General features: G+C 38.2%; 1 protein-coding gene across 3 annotated transcripts in view; it reads right to left on the bottom strand.

Annotated features, from left to right (window-relative positions):
- The window catches only part of pde4ba (phosphodiesterase 4B, cAMP-specific a), a 142996-nt gene that overhangs the window by 51636 nt on the left and 71376 nt on the right, over window positions 1-19984 (bottom strand). Inside the window, exon 1 of one of the 3 annotated variants that reach the window (XM_059571020.1) lies at window positions 3286-3544. The exons of the other annotated variants lie outside the window; for them this stretch is intronic. Within the exon in view, the coding sequence (XP_059427003.1) occupies window positions 3286-3377 (92 nt within the window). The 5' untranslated portion in view covers window positions 3378-3544. Of the gene's footprint in view, window positions 1-3285; window positions 3545-19984 lie in introns of those variants that run through there. 3 annotated transcript variants of the gene reach the window in all.

The following is a 19984-nucleotide window of genomic DNA, read 5'->3' as shown; positions in this document are numbered from 1 at the left end:
ATATTTTAATCGGGATCGCAATTTCTGCAATATTTACCTGATGGTTATTTATACTAAAAATTTTGAATTTTTTTATTAATCTTTTTAAATGATCTTGCATTGGAAGACAGGAAGAGGGAAAAGAAACCAGGAAGGCTATTAAAATGTGAAGAAAAAAGAAAAGAACTTGTGGAAATGAGTGTTAAAAAGGGCAAGGGGGAAATGAAATGGCAGAGTAAGGGGTGATCTTTTCCAGATGGGAACAGGTAGGGAAGATGGAGGGGTGAATGGTAGAAGTCAAAAGGACCTGACTCCAACTGTGAAGCCGGCTATCTGGGAGCCCAGCGGACCCAATTTACACACTTTCACCTTTCACCGCTAAGTCTATACAAGATTATCTGACTGGCAAAAACACAGGACAGCACTTAAGTTTCAGCTGCTAGGATAACTGCCTGCTGATCATGAAAATGAGACATAACCGCTTCTCATTTTCTTGAGTTATGCGGCCCTATCAGGTGCCTGCTGCTTAATGCATAATGTATTCCATAATTGAGCAAATAGACTGTATTAAAGCACTGGGATCAGTTCCATCTGTGATGCAGGCCGTTTCAAATCTCACTTAGGTCGGAGGTGAGATGGGGAAGGGATGCGGAGCCGTGAATTACATTTCAGATCGATTTAAAAAACTGGTAATAGGAATGTTTCAAATGTCAATAGTCAATAGTGCTTACTATGAGTAAAATATGTGTTATAAGGGATAATATATAATACTGTAAAGTAGCGTAAAATGTCATACAGTATATTAGGTTATACATATTTGATTTGTATTATTTTAAAATAAATTGTAATTATAATATATATATATATATATATATATATATATATATATATATATATATATATATATATATATATATATTATTTAAATACAAATAAAAAAAAAACATTTAATAAAAAATCTTGACACGCTAAAGCAGAATGAAATTTTGCTAATTATGTTTTGCCTATCCAACTACTTGGATTTCATGGCTCTAAACTGCCTATGAATAATTAAATAAGGGTACTTTTAGATGAAAATATATGCCATAGTACTAAATGCACAGTACCATATTCGGATGCGGTCAGTTTACAAACTCAAAAATGATGTAGGTTAGTTCAATCCACAAGTTACCCTGACTTTAATGTTTTCTGAATGTACTGTATGCTATAACAATAACAAAGCTTTTTCCATATCAGACACTTGTTTTACACTGTTACAGTGGTCGGGGCTATTGTTGGACATGATATGCGCAGAGCAGAGTATTCTATGACCTTGACACAAAGCATGCTGTATGAAAGCTGCCTTCTGTGTGCCTGTGTGCAGCTTTTACAAATGATTTCTGAAACTAAATGTCTGAGGGGAACATGTGCACTTAATCCTGTCAAATATGGAATTACATTTGGTTCAATAATAATGAACGAAACTTTATGAAACTGAATGTAACTTTTTCAGAAACTATCAAAAACATGTTGAAAAACATTAACAAAGAATGAAGCATATTTGAAGAGCCGATTAAATTTGTGCGACTGAGTTCACTTTTGTAATGGCATATTTTTGATAGTTTCTGAAAAAGTTACGTTCAGTTTTATAAAGTTTCGTTCATTATTATTGAACCAAATGTAATTTCATAGTCAAACACAATACAAGCATATACAAACAATGATCTATCTTACGACAACTGATCTATAACTAAATTGCAAAACTGAGATGAATTAACATAATTTATATCAACTAATCAGTCTTTTTCTGGACACCTGTACATTTTTCATGTTTTCATGTTCAAAAATACAATTTGTTTTCTGAATGATTAGTTTGCTAATTAAAACTCCTTATATGAGTGTCTGCATGTATGATTAAGTTTAGACAGTTTGCCCGTCGTATGAAAATTATCGCTCCGAGACGCTGTCGGAGTGAAAGAGGCTTGAGAGAGTCATGAGAGAATGTGCGGACACAGCCCAGTTCCCAGATCCAGCTATTACAAGCACTTTTGGACTTGTCTTTTCCACTAAATTTGACACTTTAGAAAGTTAATAAAGTGGGAAGTTCCAGTTTAGGGTTAAGCAATATCTTTATCTTATTTGCAAACGATTTGAAATCATTTCAGTTTATTTATTTATTTTTTGTTTTTGTTTTGTTTTATATCAATATCTGGCAACACTGCATCACTGGCACTTAACATGACAGTAATCAAAAGAGCCCACAGACAGGTTATTGCATACAGTATAGCACATTCGGTATGGCAAATCGTCCTCTTGGAATTATAAGGTTCTATCTGCATTCAGAGTAGTTTTGAGATATTGAGCTTCAAAGTTTTTGCATTCCATTTGACTGTGTAGAGAGAACCTTTTGTTTTTTAAATAAAAATATTATAATGTATACAACATAAAAAAAATCTATCACACAATGTAAATAAGTTGTCACAGAATAACAATATGGGAATAACTCAATATTGACAAAAATGTTAGATAGAACCTTATAATTCCAAGGGGACGAAATGCAAAAAGTATCATGATATTATTCGCCAGAAATGCGATCACTAGAACACAGATCTGCAAAACAAGTTACAGAATGAAATGAAATACATCGGACACTTTCATTTTTGCGAGGTGTAATATTCAGCCACTAGGTGTCATTATAGTATCCAAGGCAACTCTCACAACAACCAACAAAACAAAGAAAAAAGAGTGTATCTTTAAGCATCTCTTTCAAGCAAGAGCTTAAATATATTGAGAAATAAAAAAAGCAAGAACAAAATGAACCAATTTGGCTCTTCCATTAAGCCTGGTTATCACTGAGAGAGAGTGATGAGAAGATGTCTAGCTGAGAGAGAGAGTGGCAAAAGTTCACACATTTTCAAGAGCAAAACAGCTGATTTTTTAAATAATTTTTTTTAAGAAATTCACTCTATTTTCTACGAAATTACTTGGGAAAAGTTCTTTCACAGCCACGCTTCTCTAGCCAAGTCTCCTGTGCATGAATAAAATTAAACCTCATCCACCTGCATCTCAGTGTGCTGGTGTTATAGGGACCCATGTAGGCTTTTAAAATTATTAAAAGCCTCTGATACAAGGAACGGATAACTTTAAAACTGTGAGAGCACGAAGTTTAAGAGCCAATTTTTAACATTCTGCTCCCAAAACACTGTGCAACTAGAACATAGATTAGTTTGATTTGCCATTACATGTTACGCAAGCTAAGTTAGCTAATCCAAACAAACGAACAGGTGGCTGCAGCGGTTGCAACCTTACTCCCACATTTGAGCTTACCAGACCCAAGAGTGTCGGCGGTATGAGTAGGCACCCAGACTCAGACACGACTTTAGAAAGCTCTTGTTGTCCGACAGGTTAAAATCCGTCATATTTAGATTCCCAACAGATTCAGCTGTTGTCCAGTGGAAGCTCTTTGAACTCTAAACTCATCCTTCCACCAATCAAAAACGCTGGAGGGACTCAGGGCAGCAGAGACAGGGTTACTATATCTGCTAGTAGGAGTCTCTGGTTGCATTGTCAGTCGGTCATGCTTCTACCTCCTCAGGGGGTCGAGTATCATAGGTCTGCTCGCACCTGGCAGAAACAGTGTCTCTTGAGTGTACCACAGCTCTTTACTTTCAAAAACAGGAAGACGGTGGCCTCTGCTCAGCAGTAAACAAGAAGATCCGGAGTGCAGGGGAAATCACACAGTCAGTAAGTCTGTTTCCAGTCGCACTCAGAGACAGAAGACATGTGCCTATTTTTCTTGCACAGTTTAAATGTTACTCTGATGGATTTTATCAACAAGTAGATTGTACATATGGTAACAGTCTAGAAAATGGAAACCAGACGCCCCGCTGATCTCTGTAGTGATGACAGTCTCAGAGGATTTGTGCTTATCCAAAATCCATTATAGTTGTATCTTTCTGTACTAAAGGAGAGAGATTATCAGATGATCCCTTTTATTTGGTATCTCTCTGGCCCTGGATGGCTATTCCAGTTCTATATTTAGAACAATTTTTTTTAGTTTTTATAGTAGCTTTATTTAGATTCTGAAAATCTAGTTTATGAGTGCATACTAATAACAAAATTATAGTGTAAGTAAAAGTTTGAGGTCAGTAAGATGAAAGTAATGAGAATAATAATACTAAATAATTATTTTATTCACCATTAAATTTATAAAAAATTATATTTATAACATTCCATATCGGGAATGCTAATGTATAATATTAATGTCTTTGGTCTTTGCAGGAATAGATCTGCTACACTGCTGCTGCTGCTGCTGCTGCTGCTGTAGGTTATTGTTGTTTTTGTAGATTTTGTCAAAATCCGATGTGGAGCTGTGAGTAGTTAAGATATAATGCTGCTGCACAAATAGTATATATAATAAGCTGTAACAGATCTATTCGGTTGTTAAGTGATGACGTAAGAAGCGCTGTTTCCGGGTCCGAGCCTCAACTCGCTTCACTTGAGAATACTACCTCAGCAGTTGTTTATGAGCACTGTTTATTCATAATATTAATTTAAGCTAAACGTTTTCAAACTTACGGTATACACTACAGTCTCCGTGCTCACAAGTGTCCCAAACACAAATAAGTTTTATATATATGTATTTTTATAGTTATATTTTCATTGTCTGGCTATCTGGGACTTCAGATAGGAGTTAAAGGTTAGGATTATAACTTTCTCGGTAGTATTATATCAAATGGTGAGTTTATATTAGCAGCTTTTGTTGTTTTCTCGTGGTATCTGATAGAGCGTTTGGACACGGAAGCACTGCTACGTGACGTCAGACTTAACAAGCGAATACAGGTGGAGCTGGGGAAGGTGGAGGGTTTCAGAGGAACAATTTTTTAATTGTTGTCAATTACTACAGGCACCTCACATCCATTTCTCTCCCACTATATTCCCCAGCATGCCCCTTCACAGTATGAATAAATCATGCTCTCTGCCACCTCATTGTTTACTGATGTTTGCATTGTTTGCACTGATGTTGTTTGTTGTTACATTTCTGTTAAGTGTCAACGTGTTTATAATTAAATGCACTTCTTCCTTTAATGAAAATGTTTATTCATTGTGTCGCAAGCTGACATCTTATTCTGAAACAATCCTCATCTAAAAATAGCTTGCGGTAAAATCTCCTTGGTTCTGATACAAAGCAACGGTAGTGATTTTGATTCTCATCTCATATCATTCAGTCTGTTTACTAAAAGGATCAATTCACATTTGTTTATGGATTTCTTCTGTGGCTCTTTCTGCAAGTAGCAAACATAGACTGTATAAAAACATGGAAGTAGTGTCCGTGATGTCACCAGTAGATTCCTGAAGAGCTTGGTTGAAGCCAAAAGTGGGCAGAGCAGTCTGGCGCCATCTTTGCCACGCGTCACTGCACGTCACTCCTGGATAATCGGAAATGGGCAAAAAGGCAGGAGCTGGTAGCTGAAACCACCCCCACCTAGCTCGACCATGGTGACAACAGCGGCAATCCACCTGTCACTCAAGTTGCCATGCCCTTAATTATGCATAATTTTAATGCTTAATATAATTTAAACAGATTTTCATGTATGTACCTATGTGTTTACTGTGCATGCGCAAAGTGACGTAAGGTATGTCTATAAAACGCATGCGCAGTAACGTGGTAACGTCACGTACATGTATTTACCGTAAATACGCATGCACACCACACGCATGTCCAGGTTCATTCACTTCCAGATGTTCGTAACGATTTGAGATTCGGTGGCAGTGAAGTGAAACATTTAATTTCTCTGATGGAGTTTATTTCCCTCTACTGTAAAATTTTCAAATTGAAAAAACTTCAAACTTTCAGGATATGTTTTCTCAAGCCAAGCCAACCTAAATTTTGACTTGACAAACTTTATTAATTTAGTTGATGTTAATGCTGGTTATAAAGTAAATATCTTAGGTACTGTACTTTACAGACAAAGCAAATAAAACTTTTCTAACAGCATCCTATAATATATTTAAAAATACTTTTGAAATCTTTTCCTTGTATGGCTCTTCTGCCTTTCTTCAAACTGATTTAATATTGCTTTAATATTGTTTGTTCTTTTATGTAAATTAGGTTTTGTGAACTGGAGTACATTTTCTGCACAATACAAACAGGAGTTCCGGGTTCACAGTGCCATGTTCACTGACCCAGTGCCTATGGTGCAGTGAGATGTTTAAAGACTGCCCACCTGGGTATGTGGGGAATGGCAGGAGGGGAGACCTGTATGGCTTTAATTTATTCAAAAGTATTTGAGGGCATACCATATGTTAAAAAAAAAAAAATATTGAAAGTGACGTGACATTCAGCCAAGTATGGTGACCCATACTCAGAATTCATGCTCTGCATTTAACCCATCCAAAGTGCACACACACACAGAGCAGTGAACACACACACAGAGCAGTGGGCAGCCATTTATTCTGCAGCACCCAGGGAGCAGTTTGATGCCTTGCTCAAGGGCACCTAAGTCATGTTATTGCCGGCCCAAGATTCAAACCCACAACCCTAGGGTTAGGAGTCAAACTCTCTAACCACTAGGGCAAGACTTCCACAAAGTTACCTGAATGTTACCTGACGTAGGCACGTGACATAACTGCTCTACAGTCTGCAGCGAGGGGTGTCTTGTAAAGTTGGGCATTTTAACATGGGGAGTCTATGGGAATTACTCCTTTTTGGAGCCAGCCTCTAGCGGCCAGTCGAAGAATTGCAGAGAGCGGGACGTTGCCGCTCGGTAGCAAACTGTATAAACACCAGTTGCTTACTTTTTGTGTCAGTCAATGCCCTTATGTGTGCTAAGTGAATCTCAAGTCATTTACAAGGTTTATTATTCATTATTAAAATGTCACTGTGTACAAATCTGCTAAAATTGCTCAGCATTACTTTTATCAAAGTTTAAAAACAAGAATAATAGCCATAACTAATTTCAATACCAGGTTTCAATAAATTGTTATATCATTTTGTGCACACCATTAGTAATTTCTACACATTTTGAACAAGACTAACATATTGAATGACAGTCCTCAACAAATCATCATTCACAAACGAGATGCCCCAGTCATTCAGTTTGTTCAAAATCAAGATGACCCAGTTCATTCATAAATGAGATGCCCTAGTTCAATTCAGTAAGTTTACGAATGAAATACATGGAAGTGAACCAGATCAATTAACTGACCTAATTTGTTCAAAAACACTAATATGAACAATAAATAGTTTTTCTTCAAAACATGATACCTACTTAAATATTTAGTCCTATTTTGTCCATTACAAAGATACTGTAAACGTAACTGCCTTGCAATTAGCCTGTGAACTGATCTGTGAATTATTAAAATCACTACAACTATTTCACAAGATGTCAGTCTGAATTACAGCTGTGAAAATGAAACTGCATTCCAAAGATATTAGACATAAAACAAATATGTAAAATAAGAAAAGAATATGAAACAACAACAATATATGTTTGGATGTGCGAACAATTGTTGGTCAGGAATTATCAGTATCTATAGTTTGTGACAAAAATTAAACTTAAGAGAAGAATAATATGTCAATTATTATTTTGAAGAAACAGAGGTCAGTAAATGAAAAAATGGAGTAAAGCTGCACCTGTCAATCATATTTAAATCTATGTCATGGTTACCAGCTCTAATTGACTCAGCTCAAAATGAAACACGACTGACTGAACAGTTATACAGTGTTAGATGCCATAAATCATTTAAAGCACACAACATCAGCAGCATTAGCTAGCTATTTATAAATGGTTACTGGGAGGTTTTAGACTCAAAATGTCCAGAACACAGCTAGCTGTGCAGGGGCGCCTCCAAGGGGTGGCCAGGGGTGGCGACGGCCACCATTGTATAAACTCTGGCCACCCCTAGGATGATTTGCAGTGGGTACTATTAATTTAAATGCAGAATGTAAATTCACAATAGTTTAAGAAGTGAAAAAAGGTTTGCAAGGTTTGAAAAAGATTGCAGATTGGTGCCACCAGAGTAGCTGCCCTTCAACCCTCCCCCTCCCCCGTCCAATCAAAACACAGAGTGTGCATGTACATGTGATGTTCTAGACTAGTGCTCATAATCATTTATAGTGCGTTCTTTCACTGGAAATTTAGAATTATCAAATTTGTCAATATATGGGACAGAACATTTATAGATCTATATAATTTCATATAGTTACTATCACACAAAGAGTGACGTTTTTCTCCAAAAGTCAGCATAATTACAAATGTGATATTGATTTTATAAAACAGTTCAATAAAAACAAGTTAATATCAAGAGACTTACCTTTTAGACAACATATTCCCTCACTCAAAAATCATTCCAAACCGAGCGCCAACCTCCCGCTCTCTCTCGTGAGGCCAATAAGGAAGTGACTAAAACTGCAATTCATCGACTGGCCGCTTGAGGCTGGCTGCAAAAGGGAGTCAGTTCCATAGACTCCCCATGTTAAAATGCCCAACTTTACAGCAGGAAAAAACATGTTTACAGCCTGGTTCAAAAAATGATTTTGGTCTAAATAGCTAATTTTGCCCTTCATGACAACTGTGAGGGGGGTGAATTTTTTTATAACTCATCCGTTTAAATTATATTAAGACTTAAAGTTCTGCATAATTAAGGGCGTGGCCACTTGAGTGACAGGGAGATTGCCGCTGCTGACACTGCCGTCGCGCTAGGTGGGCGTGGCTACATCAACTAGCTCCCGCCTTTTTGCCAATTTTTGATTGCCCGGGAGAGTCGCGCAGTGACGCGCTGCCAAGATGGCGACGGCCCGCTCTACACACTTTAGGCTTCAAAAACTCTCTTCAGTAGTCTACGGGTGACGTCACGGACACTACGTCCATATTTTTATACAGTCTATGTTCCAAACACAGGCACTGTTTTGAGCAACATGACAGTGTTTAGTTCCTGAATGAATCAACCGTTTAAATGATTCGGTTCTACTGCAATCTATTGTAACAGTGACTCGCTGCCACCTACTGGCGGTTTTAATTTCACATTTAAGGTACCTTATCATTTTTTAAATAATTTCAAACATCAGTTTTCAATGTTTTACATTTAAAATATCAAAACACGATTTATTCATCTGTAACTGCAGGTTAAAGTATTCCATGTCCCACAGAGCTGTATTAAACAGTGTGTAAAAACATCTAAATGGCACTTCAGATGCAGCTTCTGTTTTCTCTGCATTGCAAATATACATTTTGTTGATACTGATTGCATTTGATTGGTAACAGCCCAAATGCAAGTATTTGACCTAAAAGATGGTGCACAATTTTAGAAAAAAAAAGCTTAAAAAAAGGAGAAAAAAAATACCAGAAATCACAGATATTGTTTTATTTCAATATTACAAAACCCTTATTATTAATCTTTTCTTTTTCTTTTTTTATGTGCCACCCCAAGATTTACTGTGACCTCATCTGGCCACCCCTATTAAAATTTTCTGGGGGCGCCACTGTAACTGTGACATTTAATAAATAATGAAAATCATGTTTAAACATAATTCTACCTTACACAAAACAGAAAAAAAGGAGAAGGAAATCTGCAGGAAGGAAGTGCAGATCAACTGTAAGTTATTTCTTTGTATGCTTTTGTATAGTTATGGTTACAAACTCTCTATGCACATGATAAGTGCATTGTACCAAATTATTAATTTAAATGTACACTGTAGTTAAGGTCACTTAATATAAAGTTAAACATTTCTGTAGATATTGCAATAAGATCAATATTGTGAATTTATTTGCCCACAATATTCATGAACACTCTTAATAATAAATGTGCTTCACGATGCCATAGAAGAACCTTTTTGTCTAAATGGTTCCATAAAGAACATTTAACATCTGAAGAACCTTTCTGTTTCACAAAAGGTTCTCTGTGGTGAAACAAAGTTCTTCAGATTATAAAAAGGTAAGAAAAGATGGTTCTGTAAAGAACCTTTGACTGAATGGTTCATATATATGGTATATACACTATATTCTGAATGAAATATATATATATATATATATATATATATATATATATATATATATATATATATATATATATATATATATATATATATATATATTAACTGGTTCATATTGGAGTGCCTGATTATTAATCGTACAAAAACTGAATGAATAATAATTATTTTTTTCTGCAGAATGACTGAAGTATTGACAATATTTTTCTATATCCTGGCAAAAGCATTTATGTTTTGGGTTGGAACCAGGGCTGTCAAAGTTTTAATTTTAAGGGTAAAATACACTGTTCACATTTATTTTTAAGATTTATTTTTATATAGTTATATAATATTAATAATGCTTTAATTTGACTTGAACTGGTTTGGTTTAAAACCAAATTTTAACAGCACAATGCAGGTTCTAGATAAAAATTGGACATCGTTTTTACTAATTGCTTGTTGTTGGAGCAAAGGACATCAACATGTGCAGGTGTATCCTTAGGAGGCGAATTTGCTGGGTCAGGCTTCTGCAGGTGCTATTTACTACAGCGAGAGAAACCGCCTGAGACGATACCTGTTTCGGGCACAGAAACCCATGCTGGAAATTCATCTTAGAGATGGACTTGGCTCTTAAAGGGCTGGAACATGAAACACAGCTGTTGCACATATGTACTCTAGGGATGGAAGCTGAGTGCATTCAAACTTGCCAAAGGCCTATCCTGTTGGCAACGTCTATGCCATATGCTGATTTGGACTAGTCCCTAGTTTCTTCAGCTAGGCTTTAATGCAAGGACAAAAGCATCTGAACATAAGACACAATGGTCCTTCAGTCTCCAATCAGACTCGTCTAACTGTGCTTGTCAAGGTGCATAAGTTGTCAAGGTGATTGTGCTTCTTCCATATAAATTTGTCTCCAAAGCACCATTAGACAATTTATGAAAAAACTAAAACCATACTACCATAGAAATTTGCCCGTCAGACAAGCAATTTGTTTGAGAGTGATGTGCTGCTTCCAAGGTAATGACATTTGATTAGGTCAGAGAACCAATTTTGGAGGAGGAATTGAACAATGGCCTTATAAAATGATGCTGCTCCTGAATCAACAAAATGTCCAGTCACCCCATTTTGGCAGAGAAGCTCATTTTGAGCTTTTCTACTGTGTGTCCGAGGGGAGCGAAGCTGCATGATTATGGCTGGAACAAGAAGAGATCTTTGTTGGAGCGTTTGAGTTTTCTCTCATGTCAAGATCACTCTCCATCCAAGGCTCAAACCTGCATGTCAGGAGGAATTCATAACATTAATCAAAGAGTTACTAGACTATTACTGTAGCAATTGGACTAAAAGAAAAAGGTAAACATATTATAAAAAAAAGAATTTGTCACATACAGTAAGGTTTAAATAATGAATATTAGTTAATGCATTAGATCTGAATTAAAATTAAACTAACAATGTTTTACTCAAAGTCAAAGTAACCATATTAATGCTGAAGCTAAAAACCTTAACATAAAACAGTATCAAAGGCTGAAGTTTTTATCACATTTCTGTCAAACTCGCACACACACACACACACACACACACACACACACACACACACACACACACACACACACACAACCATCCAGCCAGCCAGTCAAAATCCTGTCATTTCAAGCGTCATCTGTGGCTTTGTTCAGCAAATAACAGGAAATACACAAATACACATGCTGCACTACAAATCACTAGCAAAACTTGGCTCCTCTGGATGCAGCAGATCTACAGCATTCATGATGATGCACAAACAACGTCACCACACTTCAATGACGTGATATTCATGCTCGTGCTAGTCGCCCTCACACAAGTCCTCAAGACAACCTTGTCGTTTAATCACATTAACGTCCTGTCTTTGTTTCCATGGTAACCAGGTTTGTGACTTTTGCCTCACCCAAAGCAAATCTTCACCTAGTGTGTCTTGCATGTGTGGGGTGGCTGTTAACCCTTTAAAACCGAACGTGTCGGCGCCGACACAATTTACCATGCGGTATTAATGTTTTCATAGCTCAGCAACCGTTTGCACTATGAAAAAAAATCTAATTGCATCTGATAGAAAACAGCTTGCGCTTTAAGATACCACATTTTGTTATAATTTTTTTTTAATTTGTTATAAAACGGCCAATTTTAGCTTTAGGTTCTAAAGGGATAATATCAGTAACATATGAATGACACACATTTACAACGAAGGTCAAATCGCCATACAGGCCATTAGAGCAATGTATTTGTCCCCCATTACAGTTTTTTCTGAATGCTTAAGCGCTAATCGTGATTCTTGTAGCACAATTTCTAAAACTATTAATACGTATAGCAAAACTACTCACTGAGTTTGCAAAACTAAAAGCACAAACACTGCTTTGCACTCAATTTGCAATTTTGTAACACACACTTTGCAAAACTGTAGGCACAATTCACTGCACAACACTCTTTTTGCAGAACTTTAAACACAACTCACTGCTTACACTCAATTACCAAATTTCCAACACACTCCTAGCAAAATTATACGCATGTATGGCTATCATTAACACTATTTTGCCAACTGTCTGGCACATTTTCACATGTGAAAACTTTTTTAGATAATTAGTTCACTTTGCAATCAGGATAAGCACTATAAATAAGCCACAGGTAAGCTGTCTGTGTGGAGTACAATGGAAGGAGCAGTAAGAGTGAGAAGAGTGAGAATCAGAGGAGGCCGAGGAGGCCGAGGGAGAGGACGTGGAGGTGAAGAAGTTGGAGGAAGAGGACGTGGAGGTGAAGAAGCGAAAGGGTTAGAGGAAGTTAGAGGAAGAGGACAAGGAGGAGCAAGAAGAGGACGAGGAGTGGAAAGAGGAAGGGTAAGAAAAGTAAGAAATAGAATAACAGATGACATGAGAGCTACAATAGTGGACCATGTCATCAACCATGACCCTGAGGGAAGCTGGCCAACGGGTTCAGCCTAATTTGAGCCGCTACACTGTGGCAAGCATCATTAGGACATTTCGAAATGAGAATCGGTAAGTACTTTGTAGCACTGCCATACTCTAATGAGAAACACAACAGTATCATACATGCAAAAATACTGAAATTGTTACTTTACAGAATTGCTAGACGTCCAGATGTTGGGGGCAGAGGAAGAATGTTCACTCCAGAGCAAGAGACCTATATAGTGAACATGGTGATTGCCAATAATGCAATGAGACTGCGCAAAATACAGCAGCGCATAATTGATAATGACACCATCTTTCAAAATATACAGTGTAAGCATTTCTGGACTGAGTCGTGTACTTGCGCGCCACAGAATAAGAATGAAGCAAATTTACAGAGTTCCTTTCGAGAGAAACACAGAACGTGTAAAGCAACTGCGATATGACTATGTGCAGGTAAGCTATAGTGTCATTGGTTCTGAATTTGGAAGTGCATACTGTAGTGCTGTGCATGGGCCTGATGTGTTGCATTTGTTTTGTCTTGTCCAGAGAGTGATGGAACTAGAAGCAGATGCCATGGGACATGAGCTACTTTTTGTAGATGAGGCCAGTTTTAACCTCAGTAAAACCAGGAGACGTGGCAGGAACATTACTGAACACCATGCCATCATCAATGTCCCAGGACAATGTAGTGGTAACATAACCATGTGTGCAGCTATAAGCCAAAATGGTGTTGTTCACCATCATGCAACCATAGGCCCATACAACACTGCACACATTATTGCATTCCTGGACACCTTACATGACATGCTCACTGTTCAGAGACCAGAGCATACCCGATATGTCATCATATGGGACAATGTTAGTTTCCATAGGGCTGCTTTGGTCCGCAACTGGATTACAGACCACCCATCCTTCATGGCACTCAACCTCCCTCCATACTCTCCATTCTTAAATCTCATCGAGGAGTTCTTCTCTGCCTGGCGCTGGAAAGTGTACGACCGTCATCCTCATCAACAGGTAGCCCTTTTACAGGCAATGGAGGAGGCATGTGGAGATATTGAGCAGGCATCATGTCAGGCCTGGATACGGCATTCAAGGAGATATTTTCCCCGGTGCCTTGGACTGGAGGATATCGCATGCGATGTGGATGAAATTTTGTGGCCGGACCCAGAAAGACAACATGATGTAGGCTGATTGTCTTTTTTTTTTCTTTTTTTTTGTGAAATTACTATTTTTTGTTCTGACTTTGTCTTGGTTTTGAGTGTGAATAAACACCAATACTTGAAGTTTGGATCCTTGTATGTTTACATGACACTATGACAAAAGTATGACCTCAAATTGACATCTGTACACAGAGAAAGCAAAAGCCAGATGTGTTTTGTATTCATACTATCAGTGTGTAGTTGGTACATTGTGTGCTTAGTAGATGATGGCTTGTGTTTACTGTTTGATACGAAAACACCATTTTTACGAAGGTGTGAAGAGTTAATCTAGCTGTGTTCGCTTTTGCAAGAGAACTACAATGTTTTGATAATTGGGTGAAAGGTTTTCTTATTTGTGTGTAGAGTTTTGCAAAAAATAGCCAATAGTTACAAAAAATTTGCTTAAGCAATCAGAAAAAACTGTAATACATAACTGTGATTATGAAATTGTCTGCAATATACCAAAATTGTAATTTCATTATTGTGCATTTATCATGTACTCCTCTGTGGTTAGAGGTGATAACTGGATCCTGCTTTTCACTGGTACAGTTACTGGCAATGTTGCAAGAATCTGACACATGTATTGTGTGTGTGTGTGTGTGTGTGTGCGTGCGTGTGATGCAGTCGCCAGCTTGACAGAGACAAATGTGGATGGTGTGCTGTTGCCAGACTAATTGGCTGGGTTAACAAATTACTGTGAAACAAGGCCAAGATAGCACAGCCGTTCAATAAACTAGCCTATATAAAACAGGTGCATGTGCACACTCCCACACAAAGGCTGTGTCAAACCCACGGGAAACATTTGATGGTGATTCAGAAATAACCTCTGGACCAACTAGTTGTAAATAGTGAAAAACCAAATAGAGGCAATGTTTTTCCCAGAAGATGACTGGGACATTAGCTCATCGTCATGAAATATATAACACATTTGGCTACATGACTAAGGACCTGATTTACTAAGGATCTGCGTGGATAACAACACGTGCAGGCTTAATCGACTATAATAAAGTATGTTGTTTAAAATTAAACACAAATTAAGATATTTTTGTTGAAATCTGAGAGTTTTCTGACCCTCCATAGACAGCAACGCAACTGACATGTTCAAAACCCAGAAAGGTAGTAAGGACATGATTAAAATTCATTTTGATTTTGTTATGCATTTTATTTATTAAAAGTCACATTATTTAATTATCTTTGTTGTTAAATGAAAGTACGCTATTGATAAAAAATGGGGTCATCTTTATTTAATTTTTTAATTATATTAATACTTTAATACTTAATACTCAGAAAGAATGCATCAAATTGTTCAAAAGTGACAATGAAGACATGTATCATCTTTCGAGGGAACTTCGAACTGCGTCCTCTTAATTTTTATCTGTGAAAATGTTTTCTTTCTGCAGGGGAAACATCCTCTCTTAATCTCCCTCCTTGCCATCTAAGCCCCTTCAGAAAATCATCTCGTTTAAATGGCAAGGCATACGCAGTAGCAGGTCAGGCTGTGGCTTTATTACACACAATGCTGGTGGTTCAAGCATATCAGACTGATCTGCTAAGAGACCTGGATAGAGGCAGGGGCCTTTTTCTGATCAGGTAGCTGAGCTGCACCGCACCACGGATCTCTCTCCGTGCTACCAAGCAGGCCGCCTCCGCCATGGGCAGGACTATGGCGGCCATGGTGGCAGCGGAGAGACATTTGTGGATGAACCTGGCAGACATCGAAAATGAAAATGCTTTCTGGTCAATGCTCAGGTTTCGCCTTCTGAACTTTTCGGTATTTCCGTTGAGACGGCGATTTGAGAAGTTCAGGCAGACGAAGGCGCGTTCTGCTGCTTTCAGATCCTTCGTTCCACGAAGGTCCAGGTCTGAGCCCGAACAACATAGGGGTCCTGGCCTGTCTCAATCTGAGGATCAAAGATGGGCACAGAAGGCTAGTGTCGCAATTCGCGCTCCTCCCCCACCTGCGGGCAGGGGTTAGAGGAAACATGGGTCATGAGGAGGTAAGCAGAACCTAAGGGGTATGATCTAGATGAGGCAACGTTCATGTCCAAATCGGAGTGATACCGAGGTATCTACTCGTTCCCTTTGGGGATTTTTAACCCTCGGGAGTCTAAGAGGTTATCAGGAGAAAATAGCCTCATAACGCGTATAAGCGTTAATCGACTTCAGAGGGTTAACTTCTGCTTTTATCCTCCCCTTCCTAATTCCCCTGTAACTACCAGCTCTCCACCTGATCGAGGTTAGGTGGAAACCTCTCGCATAACAGTCTCCTATGCTGGACCTATATTGTTTTTATGGTTCTATGTTCATAGCAACCACCTGACTGGTCCAGACTAAAAGGAGGCGCCCCCTGAGCAGGGCTCCAGCGCAGGAGGGTGGGTGGGTAAATGTAACCCTCTCTGTATATACTTATATGTATTTAATTGCTGGTGGTTACGTGTCTACTAATAAACTAATAAACGTTTGCAGTGCTCAGTTACAGTGTTTACTAAACACTCGCCAGGACCAGCCATCCGGCTTCATGTTCCGGTATTAGGCGGCTGAGATCACAGGTTTCTGAGGGAGCCTCCTTGATCATCAGGCCTGGCACAGCACTGCAGGGAATTTCATGGATGTCCGGCCAGGTCACCCCGAGGGGTCTCCTGGCCGCTTAGGGGTGCTGTCGCATCTACCGGGAAGTGGAGGTGGCAGTTACAGAAGTCTTCTTGTATATGCTGTCTCAGGTGATGCTCCCTTCACCCGAGGTTTGTAAAATTGAGCTTGCCTCTCCCGTGAGATTCAGTGCCTCTGCGATGCTTAGGAACCTTTAAGTACACATGCTAAGCTTTGTGCACTTTCTCAAAACCACATGGTGGTCAGTGTGCACGTGAACACTTTGCGCACTTTTTAAAAATCCACAAGTGGTAAGTTTGCACGCAAGACTATGCAAACTTTCTAAAATCTTGTTCAATATGGGTTATGCGCTCCGCTTCATTCCCTTTCTTGAGATGATTAGACCTTGGTTCCTTGGGCTCCATTCAGCCAGTGTGTATTTGTTTATACACCTCAAGCATCGCTTCCCTCAACATGAGGGGCTATTTGGGTGATTCTCGTGGTAATTTAGCAGCGCTCCCCTTTTTCCAAAAAAGGGTCGCCTATGAGCACGCTACTCTGAGCCCGGAGTTCTCCTCTCATATGAGACTGAGGTCTCTGTTTTTTTCCCAGAGCGCTCCAGTATTGTTTCCATAGATCCAGTTGATGACTCTCAATCATACTGTTTTGAGATGCAACATTCCATCTATGAGCTGCTCTATCAGAGTGTCATGAGAGCCCCTCCTTAGAACAGTATTTGAAAATCCATGCTATGGTAAGTGTTCACGTGAAGTCTTTGCACACTTTCTGAAATCCACACTGTGGTAAGTTTGCACGCTAGTATTCTGCGTTCTTTCTAAAATCTAGTGCTCGCCATGATTCTGGCCTGCACTAACCTCAGCATGGCGGCGTGGGTATACTGTTCCCCAGTTCGAAGTTCCCTCGAAAGGGAACTGTCTCAGGTTACGTATGTAACCATAGTTCCCTGAGTAGGGAACGAGACACTGCATCCTCTAGCTCCCTGCCATGCTTCAGACGCAAGCTTCAGACGAAGAAGATAATGACGTGCTCTCCCGGTGCTTATTTATAGTCGCGCCGGTAGTGACGTCGGAGGCTGTCGCCAGCCAACAAGTTGGTGTTTTTTCAATGTATGCTTCAGACACGGGTCACGACGAGGTGTTCCCCATAGCGCCCCCTAGAGGACGCAGTGTCTCGTTCCCTACTCAGGGAACTATGGTTACATACGTAACCTGAGACAGTTTCATTATCAAGCAATAAAACTGTTTTTTTACTTTGAAAAATAACAAGAAAGGTTTCTTGGGCTCAAAATTAAAATGATTTCTGAAGGATCATGTGGCACTGAAGACTGTTGACAATTCAACCTTGCCATCACAGGAAAAAAAATTTAAATCTATTTTTATAGAAAACAATTATTTTATATTGTAATAATATTTTATAACAATACTATTTTTACTGTATTTATGATCAAATAAATGCTTGGTGAGCATTAGTGGAACCCTTGTAAATCAAATATTTTAAACCCTTACCTATTTAAATCTATCTAAAAAATGGAAATAATTTTCATGAAGACAAATGCAGTGTGCTTCATTTGAAAAAAAATCAAATCAAATAAAAATCTGTGGAGTACTGTGGAGTACTTATTAAATAAGCATATGACTAACACTTACAAACAAATTCATGTTGTCCTACACTAAAAATAACAGGATATGTGGAATAGAAGTGATCACAGTCACTCAACAATCTACTTTGACTATCTTACAGGGGCAATTTGAGATGATTCTTACTGGATAAATGCACAGGACGATCTGCATCAGATGTTTGATGTGAGCCTGGTAGGCTTTCTATGTGTATAAAATCTGTTCAACAAAATGGGAGTTGACCAGTTTGCAGATAAAAGACAGTAGATTTAACTTCAAGCCCAGCAAACAGAAACAGACGTGCATATGTGCTTGCTAATTTGCAAGTCTGTGCTGAATTGGGCCCATTGCGAAGAACTGGGCATGACGCAAACTAAACAAAAGCTCTCTCCGCTGCCATGACTCTAAACTGCAATAAGATGACTGATATTTTGCTCTTTCTCCTTTCTGGCTCTCATCTGGACAGAAGCCCCTCGAAAACTACTTCCTATTACACTTGAAAAAACTGTCACAATCATATACATAAGGACAGCATTTAATAGATTCCTCTAAAACCCTAATTAAATTAAATTCCTAATTAACTAAATTAAATGGCCAATAAAACTTCATCATTAAATGCAATTACATAGTTTAGATTCTATTCCATTAAGTGGCATTCAGCAGAAACTATAAACCAGGGCAAAAAAGGCTTCTGGGAAAGACAGATCACATGACCAGCATCAAAAGGATGGGAATCCCACTTCGTGATGCATTTGCAAAAGCGTTAAGCAATCCTCCCCACTTTACATCCTCTGCTATGGAAAATCACTCTTGACATTCTCCTAATCAATACGAAATAGATTTCACAAGGCATTAGAAACGCAGAAGGTTCATTTTCATATGCTCTTATGAGTGCTCACGGACTGCTGTGTGTATAAGCGGAAAATGTGGGTCGTGCCAAGAAAAGCGAAGCGTGCACTCAGGAACAATCAACTCAGCGTGATGTATCTTCAGAGGAACAATCACTTCAGAGCACACGAGAACTGCCACTGCTCCAAACGCTTCTCGTGTTAGAATTAAACCACTAAAAATATTACGATAAGTGCAAACTAATTCCCTTTAGAGGTCTCTAAAGGACATATTTTAAAGATGATTATGATGGTTAATAATAACTTTTGTCTGGTTCAGTAAATTCTATGGTTATAAAGCAAGACCTGTGATGGCAAGCAGGGCTTGTTATCATTGAGAATTGAATTAAAAATGCTTCTTTGCTTCTTGAATTTTCTGTAAATAAACAGTATATCGACAGACGCTTACTTTTTTAGTTTGTATATTTCATTAACAAGGTGGAAAAATACTTTATTTCCCAAAAGGCATTATTAAAACTTTGCAGAGCAAGATTTTATTGAAAATGTTTTTAAAATAAGTATTTTATGCTCACCAAGGCTGCATGTATTTGATCAGAAAATATTATTGCAATTTAAAATTACTTTTGAATATTTGATTGTATTTTCAAATTTATTTATTCATTTATTCCTGTGATGCAAAGCTGAATTTTCAGCAGCATTTCTACAGTCTTCAGTGTCACATGATTCTTGTCATCAACTGTAATATGGTGATTTGGTGCTCAAGAAACATTATTATTATTATAAATATTAGGTTACAATTTATTTTAAGGTGTCCTTATTACGGTGTAATTATACCATTGCAGTATTG

This window comes from Carassius carassius, chromosome 17, assembly GCF_963082965.1.
Source record: "Carassius carassius chromosome 17, fCarCar2.1, whole genome shotgun sequence".
Lineage (NCBI taxonomy): Eukaryota > Metazoa > Chordata > Actinopteri > Cypriniformes > Cyprinidae > Carassius > Carassius carassius.
The sequence above is the reverse complement of the archived record's forward strand: the minus strand, read 5'-3'. Positions and strand labels throughout refer to the sequence as shown.